At 34.9% G+C, this 12119-nt stretch overlaps 2 protein-coding genes across 2 annotated transcripts; one reads left to right on the forward strand and one right to left on the reverse strand.

Annotated features, from left to right (window-relative positions):
* The first annotated feature begins 2123 nt into the window (after positions 1 to 2123).
* LOC141612488 (small ribosomal subunit protein eS7-like) lies at positions 2124 to 5042 on the forward strand. The gene is made up of 6 exons (XM_074431281.1): positions 2124 to 2209; positions 3413 to 3506; positions 3608 to 3681; positions 3768 to 3891; positions 4190 to 4372; positions 4689 to 5042. The coding sequence occupies exons 2-6, from the start codon at positions 3432 to 3434 to the stop codon at positions 4809 to 4811; spliced, it is 579 nt and encodes a 192-aa protein (XP_074287382.1). The 5' UTR covers positions 2124 to 2209; positions 3413 to 3431; the 3' UTR covers positions 4812 to 5042.
* Positions 5043 to 6954: 1912 nt separating this feature from the next.
* On the reverse strand, positions 6955 to 11616 carry LOC141612482 (mannose-6-phosphate isomerase 1-like). Its single transcript, XM_074431274.1, has 5 exons — positions 10727 to 11616; positions 9905 to 10072; positions 9015 to 9227; positions 7925 to 8182; positions 6955 to 7417 (listed from the first exon to the last, which is right to left on the reverse strand). The coding sequence occupies exons 1-5, from the start codon at positions 11261 to 11263 to the stop codon at positions 7103 to 7105; spliced, it is 1491 nt and encodes a 496-aa protein (XP_074287375.1). The 5' UTR covers positions 11264 to 11616; the 3' UTR covers positions 6955 to 7102.
* Between the last annotated feature and the right edge of the window lie 503 nt (positions 11617 to 12119).

The raw sequence follows: 12119 nt of genomic DNA on the forward strand, positions 1-12119 counted from the left end.
GGACATGCAGGACCAGGAGCATGTGAGAGCACGCACTTGCCCAGTGACATGTGATGTAAACATGGCTTGTAGCATGGTGTGTCAGTTAAAGGGACTTATCAAGACTAGGTGATACTTGGAGTGCCTGAAAATTTGTTGAGGGTGTGCGGTGTGAAAGTTCTCCATAGAGGTTAAGGTCCTAAGTGAATATGATGTTTCTTGGTTTGATGGGAGGATTATTTGGGTGCAAACTAATGTGTCGCACCGGTGGTGAAAGATGGAAGATCAATAGATCATCCCTATAAGTGTCTATAAATATAATAGTATGAGACCTTTTGGGAAGAGCCCAACTATAAATACATGAGACCTTGGGACAAAATGAATAATATCGTACTATTATAGACAATGAAGATCACTGCAGCAGAGGCACAAGAAAAGGTATAATTCACGTTTCCGCACAACATAGTATTTTTTGACTAATGTAACACTATTATAATTGCACAGTATCGCTTTTTTACTCATTTATTTATAAGAGTGTCTTTTCTTTTTACAACAAAGTTATTATACTCATTTATTCATTCAATACGGAATAATGAGAGAGTTTTCTTACAAAAAAAGATGGTTACTAAAGATTAACCATCTCATCAAAAGCTAACTTGAGTTAGCTTGAGAAGTGCTAGAAATAATTTTAATAGCAACTACAAGTTTGTAGACTTTCCGCAGCCGTATTCACAAATGACAAAGCAATACTTATATAGTTGATAGCCATAGCCATGCCCATGCCATTACCTATGGCGTATATAAGTTCCCAAACTCGTACTCTCTCCAACTAGGTGGAATCTAAACCCTTCCTTGCCCTATATACCCACTAACCCATTATATCATAAATTTCGTCAATATCTTTTTACATTAAAATGTAATTTAATCAAATCGAATTTTCTAAAAATTTCATTTTATTTTATAATTTAAGGGTTAAAAAGTTAATAAAAAAAAACATTATAAATAGTTATTAAGTTTTCATAAATGGGTAGGAGAGCAGTATGTAGATTATACTATGAACCTTCATCATCATGATTGATGTAATGATGAAGATGTACTAAGAAAGCTTGACGAAGATGAATGTGTGAGAGAGAGTATGGAAGAGAAGAGAGAATTATAATTTTGTATTCTGATAAGTCGTGTTGTTACAATGAGAGACTTCCTTTATATATAGGAAGATCATGTAGGCTAGTCTAACAAACTTTCTAACCGACTAACAACTCCTATAACAACCTTGTAACAACCTTATTATAACTAATTAAGTGTCTAACTACCTTAGTTAGTTCATATATACATCTGATGTAGAACATCAGATGGTATAGTTTTTGAGCATTAAGTTAAAATTTTTGAGTTTTAGTTTAAAAATGTTGAGTTTTATTATAAAATTTTTGAGTTTATTTACTTAAACTTTAATCTCAAAAAGTTGTATTATAACTCAAAAAAATTATATATAAGCTCAGAAAAATTTGATTTTTGACATTATAAAACTAAAATATAATTTATAAACTCTATAAAACTCAAAAAAAAAAAAAAATACACAAAAGCTCAAAAAATCATTAAGTGTGATGTACAATCCTTTTTCTCGTAGGAGAGGGCATGAGGAAAAATCCACCCCGCCCTACCATATGCGAAAGCTTTACCTATTTCCGTTTTATTGAGCGGGTGTGATGCGGTACCCGCCCAATTGACATCCCTATTAATAATCATATCGTTCCCACTAAACAATCTTACTTAAGATTTTGTATTATATAACAAAAAAGTAAGAAATGGTGAATAAATTTTGTATAAAATCATATTTAATAGTTTCAACTTAAATTATAGTTTCAATTGCAATTAACGAATATCAAATAATGAACCTATTAAAAATAATACGATTAAATATTTGCCTGGAGAATAAGACGTGATTTTGAGACACTATCTGGATCATTACGATTACACTTGATCATAAAATGATTACAAAATCTCGTCTTATTGTTTAAGACAAAAATGGCCGGTATGAAACAATATTTTGTGGCTTGTTAGTATGTGGGTTGGCCCATGTAGCAATTTTGTCTACCAATTTGATCCATAGCACAAAAACCCTAATACTCCAATATAAGTACCACTACTACACTCGTCCCTCACCCTTCATAATACTACTACACATTCTTTGTGCGCAGCTCTCATTTCTTCTCATTTCCGCCGCTCAAAGGTAGATTCCAACGATTTCTGCGTTTTTCAATCTGATATTATTTTCTATGCATGTTTTCCATTAAAACTTTTTTAACCATATTTAATTTTATTTCTTCAGTTATATAACACAGAGTTTAGATGTTGTTAGAATGTGGTAATTAGATGAATTTAATGAATACCTAGATGTTAGTATGCGGTAATTAGGTAAATTTGATGAATACGCAGATGTTAGAATGGGGTAAATTAGGTAACTTTGATGAATACCCAGATGTTAGAATGTGGTAAATTAGATGATTTTTGATGAATATCCAGATGTTAGAATGGGGTAAATTAGATGATTTTTTTTATGAATATCCAGATGTTAGAATGGGGTAAATTAGGTGAATTTGAGGAATACCCAGATGTTAGAATGGGGTAAATTAGGTGATTTTTGATGAATACCCAGATGTTAGAATGGGGTAAATTAGATGATTTTTGATGTTTCGTGTGATGTGAATTTGATGAATAACCCAGATGTAACGATAATAAGGTTTATCAAGATGTAATTTTGATGAATACCTGGATGTTAGAATGTGATGGAAGTACTGAATTGGGGTTTTGGCAGATTAATGATTCCGCGAATTGAGTAACTCGAGTAAACCCTACTTTGTTTCGGTTAAATGTGTTATTTGATTGTTTACCTGTAATCTGTAATGTTTGGTGCTCGTAAGCCGTGATACTACCCCTTTGTCCCAATCGTTTGTTTACTTATTTTTCTAAGGTGTATTTTATTCGAGTATACATACATATGATTGGGACGAGGGAGTCGTAAATATGATTCAGAGGTCTTAGGTGTGCCCTTTGCGTCCATTATAGCTAATTAGGGGGTCTTCTTTTATTCCCTCCGTCCCTATAATAGTATAATACTCCTTACAAAAGATAAAAAGGTAAACAAATGATTTAACAAAGCTATGTTGTTCTTATTGTGCCGCTATACCTAGTTGTGTGCTGTTATTCCTAGTAAATCGTGTGGTTGCACAATTGTTTGCCTTGTGCCTTGTAACTTGTTGATGAACAGATCCTTCAACTAAGCTTACATATGTTATTGTGTGGTAGGGAATGTTTATGGACATTGGTGTCAAATTAGCCATTATAATTGCATTGGTGACTTTTATTTGGAAATTAGACGCGAATTTTGAATCTCTCATCTGAATATTTTTCTTAAATTTGTTTTGTCTAATAGTTTGTTTAGCGCTGCAAATATGTTTACTGGTGCGAGGAAAATTCAGAAAGACAGGGGTCAAGAGACTAGTGAGTTTGAGGAAAATGTTGCTCAGGTAGGTTATCTTATCGTTGATATATTTGTCATCTACGGGTTACTATCTTTCAAGTGATTTTCTGTCATCATTAATAATATCTATATTGGTTTCTTGTACAGACTTTATTTGAGTTGGAGACCAACAACAATGAGCTCAAACCTGATTTGAAGGATCTGTTCATCAACTCCGCTGTGTATGTAGTCTGACTTTCGCATCAGCATGTAATTTCTAATTAATGTGTGTTTACGAGTCTCATTTTTGGTATTAACCTCAATGCAGCCAAGTCGATATTTCCAACAACAAGAAGGCTGTTGTCATCCATGTACCATACAGATTGAGGAAGGGTTTCCGCAAGATTCATCAGAGATTGGTTAGGGAGCTTGAGAAGAAGTTTAGTGGCAAGGTATATATATAACTCAGTTTGCTATTGGTATTCAGAGATGTTCCCTGATGCATAGCTTGTTTGAGAATTTCTATGTTTGAACTTTGAAATCAGTAGAGTTCCCTTCACCGAACTAAATCGAAACCAAGCCATGAAGCACTTTATACTTGATTGAGATTGCTTCTCTCATCTGTGTTATTTTTTTGTTGATTGCATGTCATTTTATATACATTAAGGTTGTTACAGGCTATTCTACTCACGTCGAATTGTATAATTTACTGTGTATGATATGATATGATATTTAAAATCTATTGTACAGGATGTTGTATTTATTGCCACCAGGAGGATTGTGAGACCCCCAAAGAAGGGTGCCGCTGTCAAGCGTCCAAGATCCCGTACTCTTACATCAGTGCATGAGAACATTCTTGAGGACCTTGTTCAACCTGCTGAAATTGTTGGCAAGCGTTGCAGATATCGCCTTGATGGCTCAAAGATCATGAAGGTAATCTATACCTCATCTAGATTATGCGCAAGTATATTGTAAGCGTAATTTGATGATTTGCATATGAGAATATCTCATTGTGAAATCGGCTGAAACTCTTTAAACTTTTCAAAGGATTCAGAGTTGTCACAACTCACAAATATGGTAACTAGATGTTTAGGTCGGTTGCCTCACTCTATTAGTACGATACATGGTATTAGACCGTCTCATAAGAGACTAATGATAGTCATATGAACAATTAGTTAATCCCACGTGTATGTCCGGTTGTGGTTGCATGGTTGAATACCTAATGTTGATGATTTTTAATGCTAAATAGGTGTACTTGGACCCAAAGACCCGGAATGACACCGAATACAAGCTGGAGACATTCTCAGGAGTCTACAGGAAGCTTTGTGGAAAGGATGTCGTTTTTGAATACCCAATCACCGAGACAGCTTAGGTTTGCCCGCCGCTCAAGGATGACTTAGAGTTTGTCCAATATTTTGATCATCATGATCTTCATTTTCAGTTTTATTAGTAGAACAAAGTACATTTCTGAAATTTTCTTTCTTTTGTGCGCCTGAGATTTGAGTTTCAAGTACTTGTATGACATCAACTTTTGAACTATGTGTCTGCCATGTTTAGTTTATTTTGTTTGTCTAGCTTGATGCAGAAAGGCAATTTGGCTTTATCACCCCAATTCCGATTTTTTTTGAAAAGTTTTTTTGCCTTGTTTAAACATACACTTCGCTAGTAATCACAGGTGACTTGGGTCGTTACAAATAGGTCATTTGAGTTGGTATGAGTCGTCGAGTCATTTGATGTATGTTATAATCTGAGTTTGGTTAAGACAGATCATTTAAGGTGTTTGGTAATGTTTTTCTTTTGTGACTATTGGGATTTAGACGCTAGAATTAGTTCGGTTTAGCCCAAACTTGAGATGAATTTGGTAAATTTCGGTTTTGAGTTGTATGCAATGGGTTGAATTTGGTAAATCGTCTACAATTTTATGACAGTATTTGCTAGATGATCATTAATAATTAATAATATGAACTAATTTATGGTCCTGGTAGATGATTTCAAATAATTTAGATACTCTAATCTGTGTATCGACCCAAGATAGTTCAACAGCTGTTTATGGCCTTAGCCCAGTAATATTTTGTCGCAATTGCTAAATCCCAAACGCTAATTTGCTAAATTCCACACATTATCCTATTATTCTATAATTGCCCTTCATCTAAAAAAACTGAATTAATTAGACCTCTCTCTTCTCTCCCTAAATCCACCAACCCCTTGATTGTTCGATAATTATAAATCTTAATTTGGACACATCATACGTACTTTTGCCGTTTTATCAACGATTTAAATTAAGACCCGTATTTTAGTCGATTTAATTAATGTTTTTTTATCAACAAAAGGTTTTACAACTAGGTTTGGATTGAGTTGGGTTGTTGTAGGGTGGTTGTGCGGTTGTCAGACCGGAGTAGGGTGGTCGAGTGATCGGAGGGGGCGATGTTGGTGGTTGCTGCAAAATGAGCTTGAGTGTGGCGCGGCGTCGGTGGTTGTTCCAAAATGATTGGTTTGTGGAGGGATAATCGGAGCAGAGATGGATCGTCGGCGCCGGGATAGAGATGTGGAGGGATAGTCGGCGCGCTGATGGGGATGGACGGGTGGTCGACTTCGCTGAGAGGGTGGTGGACTGGTCAGGCAAGGGTTGTCAGGGGCTTGATTTTGTCAAGCGTTGGTTTCCTCTTTTTTTTTTGGGTTTTTAATTTTCTTGTTTCTCTCTTATTTGGTGAGGGTGACAAATGGAAGGGTACATTCGGCATAAGGAAAAAAAAGTGCGGGATTTAGCACGTCCCTATTTTGTAAGACATGTATGGATGTAATGTGGCCGCAAACTAGTGACGTTCCACCATGCTTGAATTTTCAAAATAATATTACATGCCAGATTATGTATATCGACGGATGTCACATGACCAATACAATAACTTTGGTTGGATTTTGTTGGTGAAATCGGACACTTTGTTAATAATGTTATTGTAATGAACCAAATACGACAGGCTAGCGTAGGGATATACGTGTATATGGAGATCGAACATTATACCCGACATAGAGATCGAACATTATACCCGACATAGGTGGTTAAAAGGAAATGAATTCACATCAATTTTTTTCAATCGTTTATCGATCATTCTTGTTGAATATTACCAATGTTATGCATTTTACGAACATTTTCTGCATTTGATGTTAAGAGGGTCAATCGGACAGGATGTACTCAGGCCGATACAGAGGTTTTGCTTGATAACAAACTAACAATACATACGAGTGAGCTCTTCGCTCATATCTTTCATTGGGCCCATGCCCGCTATAAACAATATTCTCATCCTTCGCCCTTGGAGGCTGTTGTGCTATGTATGACATCCTAGCGAAATATGATATGCTTACAAAATTGATATAAAGCGGAAATGATAATTATAAACCCATTGCTTTTCCAAGTAGTATAACTTTTCATGTCTACAAACAAAGTCTGGTTTAGGTAGAGTACATTCCTATACTTCTAGGAACAAAAGTTCGGAATACAAAAAAAAAAAAAAAAAAAAAAAAAAAAAAAACTTCCTGATGTCTATATACTTTTGTGATAGCATATCTAGATACAACAGCTCTTTCACAAAAACAACAAATGGTATATTATGGTAAATATATGAACACGTAAAAAAAACAGCAAACCAATTTGTTCGCTTTGTTGACTCACAAAAACTTGCTGTTGACTCCAGCCCGGTAGATTTCTAGCCGGGATTCAGACGAAATGCTTAGCTTGGAGTTGGCCGGGGCAAATAAAACATCACCAGCCTTGATCTTCTCGGTCGAGAAACCAGCTCTTAGTAATCCTGTTCCCTGAGTAACCAAAAACAGGGAGGGACCTGCTACTGATGGAAACGAGATGGTTCTCCCGTCAGAGAGATGGCAATGATCAACCTCGAACTCCTCAAATGGAGGACGATACCTCTTTGTACATCCATCTGTGCCTTCTACATTGAAACCCCTTAGGATTTCAGGACAACCCTGTAGACAAAAAGACGGAAGCTTCAGAAACGAAAAGCACACTTGCTTACATAACACTAGACACCTATCACAAATTACCCCCTTGCTTCAGAAACGAAACCAAAGATGTCTTAGTCTAGTGGTTAAGACGGAGGTATTGTGGACAATAGGTCCCAGGTTCGAATCCCCCCTCCCCTATATTGTAATGCGACTTAAGTGCGCGCTTCGATTGACCAAAAAAAAAAAAAAAAAAAAAAAATTACCGAAACCCAACTAGTGATGGGAAACGGCCCAGTGTTCAAGCGCTTTCAGAGTTTCGGTACATTTCTCAAATAATAATTCTCTTTAGAGATGTTCATGTTATATTCGTGTAAGAATGATCTATTTAACCAAAATATTCACGCAACTGCCAACTAACGTGTTCCCAAGTAAAAAAAGGGTAACATTGCGAGATTAAATAAGTGAATTAGGTAGTAATATGATTTGAATTAGACGGTGTAGGGGAAAAAAATCAAAACAAAAAATTACCTGCTTGTAGGTCAGCATTTCGCAAAGTGTCTGAACATCCCGTTGTTTTGGTGTAAGACCAGCTCGAACAACATTGTCTGAAGTGGCCATGCACTCGATGCATTCACCGGAAACATATGCATGGAGTTCATTTGCTCCCAAGCACAAAGCTTCACCAGGATTTAGAGTTATAAAGTTCATAAGAAAGGCTGCTAATACACCTACATCTCCTGGATACTGTTCTTCTAGCCGTAGTACCAGCTTTTCCTCGGGTGTCAACTGAAAACCACAAAAAAAAATCCAACACCATCAAAATCATGCATAATCACACAGTATTAACATCAACAGAACAATCATAGAACTTTCTCCATTTGGAAGACGCTCACTATCTAGTTTTTTCGTGCAAATTAAGTCACAAGGGCAGCACTTCCGATGAAGTGTTTTGAACCTAGATCACATGATTTTAACCACTAAACGCTGAATTCTAAGGTGATACTGGCACCTATTTTTATCTATTAATCAAAGATCTCAGTAAGAATACAAGTTCTCAGTCAAGTTTCCACATGTGGGATTCGTTGAAGACAATCATATAACTAAGAGCCCTTCAATTCGGGGAAAGCCTACTACATCTAGGGCGAGCAATGACAGTTAATATAACCTTGAAGATATGAGATCAATGATTAGAGAGAATATGCTACAAACCATCAAATTGAAAGCTTAGAAATAAAGACCAGACAAGGTTTCAGAATTATTATTACAAAAGTAAATACGAATGGCCTACATAACAACACTACGTTACTCTCATGAGTCTCATCTGCTTATAGTGGGGTAGGGGGTCGAAAGTACGCAGCTTTACCCTTGTGCTAGAAAAAGAGGCAAGATGACCCATAATAAAAATTCTCATAAAATGTGACGAAAGTCGCTACTTTATGATAAGCATAGAGAGTTTAATAGCCATTTTTTTAATCTTGGCTTCAAGACAACGACCTTTAATGGAAAACGCAATGATAAAATTTCATGTCGCAAACTTTGGAAGCAACAAAAATGAAAACAAACCACAATATTCAATTTATAGTGCATAATTATGGTTCTATAGTGAAGTAAAACATACTTTATCTTTCTTCCTTAAGCGGCTTATCAACAAAGACAGCACCTCTGCAATCAAATGGTCGCTTGCTGACATTATTTGTGTAAACAATTGTTTTAAAGCAGCTTTAACATCCTCTTCCTTGTCTTCAGGGGTTATCTTGGCTACTCGATCAACTACCGCTGAACCTACCAACTGTGATATTTCGGGAACATTGACAAGAGTTTTTTGAAGAGCCTACAATAGAAAAAGAGAAAACAATTAGGATGTCACATTCCAACTACCAGTCGTTTAATACAAACTACAGAGACAGGTTTCTATAAAAGAAGCGGTAAATATAGTTGATGATAATTGAACATAGATATCCCATATACGGGAGGCAAACAAACCGAAGCAAGAAAACATGACAAGACCATACAGAGATGTCTGCATCGCATAGCAAACAGGGTCCTCCGACACCAGAAAGCAAAAATAAAGCTTTTGTCCATTTTGGCAATTCACCAAAATTTCGTGCTTAAAAACATCAAAAATCCGTATATTCAAATTTTCACAACATACAACGGGACACCAAAAATAAATTTCTAGGTCACCGCTGCATATAGTGATAGTGATAGATGAAGGTAATCAGCAGAAGCTATCCAGTTAGACTGTAATGTTTCAATGAAGGATATTAGAGTTCTAAACCGTACACTAAAACGAACAATCACCGACATCTGACTTCCACAAGAATGCTTCATCAAGTCATGATAACTTATGCTCCTAATGATTATTTTGTGACCAAAATTATATATAGAGCATCCCAGTTGGGGTCTTGGGGACAAAAGCAATAAAGAAAAAGAAACCAAAGCAATAATATAAAGCACTTAAACTACAATCAAGCAGAAGTACGAAACAATAATAGATTAGTATCTCACCTCCATACCGACAAATCCACAAAGGATCTCGAATTTAGTTACAGCCAGAGCCATTTCTGGCTTATGATTTTCATCCTTGTAAACTGTAGGATACTTCAAGTGCAACGTTTTCGCCAACTCCTTACAAGGATGAGCTTGTATCGACAAGGGTTTCGCAACAGACAGCACCTAACATACAAATACAAAGCAGCAATAACAACAATGAGTTCATGCTTCAAAGTTCAAACTACTATAACCAAATATTAAGGATGCTACTTTTGAATTGACTTTAATCCGAATAATCATCCAGTCATCCATTTGTCATGATCAATAATTCAAATTGATCCAAGAATCTCCAAAAACAATAATAACAAAGTTTGCCTCCCTGAAGACCGCCTTAGGCTTATACCATAGAAGCTTTAGCTAGCATTAAATGAACCATATAGCATGGAAAAAAGCCGTCTTTAGACAGTCACATTGGTGAGACAGTTTAATCATGATGACACAAGGTTATGTGCATAAAGTTTAAAGTTCAAGATTCACCAAGAAACATGAATAAATTGACCTTATATCACCATACAATCAAACTACAAGTAAGAACAAACTAAACCAATCAAAATATATCAAGTCAACAGAAACTTCATCAAAGTTCAAAACTTCCAACTAAAACAACAATAAACATTACTCCAGTGCCTCAATGGCTCCTGCAAATTGAGGGGTCGGGGGTAAGAAGGGGTCGGATGTACGCAGTCTTACACTTATGTTAGCAAATAACTGTTTCCGAATAACCCAAGATAAAAATTGCGGCAAATAATCAAAAAACATAAAACACAAAAAAACTACCTTAAACAAGAAAGGCAGATCACAACCCCACTTCTCCAAAACCTTATTACCAAGAACATGAGGATGTTTCTCAATCCAATTCTTCAAAGTTTCGCCCTCGAAACCGCCACATTTTGCATGAACAACACTAAACCCATGATTAACATCCCCATTAACCAAAAAATTATCTTTTCTTTCAACAAAAGATGAACCAGATTCATGAGTACCCATCCATAATTCAGCATAAGGTTTATTTGGATCAATTGAACTAGAATTTAACCCAGAATTTGCTTTATATAACCTAAAAACTTCAGTATTTGTACCAAATCTACCCCAATCATAGTTCTTAACTGTACATCTAAGTCTTTGAAGTTTCTCTTCATTTCTCCATACACCATTATTATTACTATCAAGAACACCCATTTTCTTCTTCTTATGATTAATATCATCTAAAGAAATTTTCTTTCTTTTTAATAAGGAAATTAAACAAATACCCAGAAAAATTAATGAAATTCTGAGTAAAAGTAAGTATGATTCCCCATCAAAAATGTACTCCATTACTAAAAAAAAAAAATTGAATTTTTCTGGAAATTTACTTAAATTTTATTAATTAGATGGAGAGAAGAAAAAATCCCTCCACCTAGTATTAAAATTAATACAAAATTAACACAAAATTATGAACAAAAAGGGTCAAATTTGTGAAACTAAAGGGTTGCCGACAAATGTAGATGAAAAAAAATGAGGAAAATTGGAAAATTCTGGGTTTTTATTGAAGTGTGATGATAATACAATGGAAAATTAAATTGTGTAAGACATTGTTGAGGATTATATGTAAGGTTTTAGATCAAATTAAGAGAGATAAAAATGGAAAGTTTTAAGGTATTGTTGATTTGTTGTATTGTAGGAGAGATAAAGAGAATTGGAGGGAAGATGATGAGCATTTGTGAAGATTTATACATGGATGATGAAAAAAAAGAGGTGCATTTATTTTATTTTAATTTATTTTGTGTTTTTTTTTTGGGGGGGGGTTGGTGGGTCAAAAATTAATTTAATTTATTGTTATTTATGAAGTGTATTTATTTTGTGGAAATACGGTTTTTCAATAAGTTATTGACAGGTAAGTATTTTCGTATTTATTTATATGTGTACTGCGAAAATCAATACTTTTTTTTTATGTTTGGACATCAATCATTTGTTAAGTTATTTTATTTAAAATATTTTATTCATTTGTTTACCTCTTTATATTAAGAAAGTTTTGGAAAATAAATTATCCGGATCGAGGGAGTCCATGTATTCTGAATTATCATACTCACTTTTATCATAAATTATAATCATTTTTATTAATAAATTTTAAATTATTTTTGAAATCATTTTGGTTTCACATTTGAAAATGGTTTTGTTCCGGGTGTAATTC

Source organism: Silene latifolia, chromosome 11 (assembly GCF_048544455.1).
Source record: "Silene latifolia isolate original U9 population chromosome 11, ASM4854445v1, whole genome shotgun sequence".
Lineage (NCBI taxonomy): Eukaryota > Viridiplantae > Streptophyta > Magnoliopsida > Caryophyllales > Caryophyllaceae > Silene > Silene latifolia.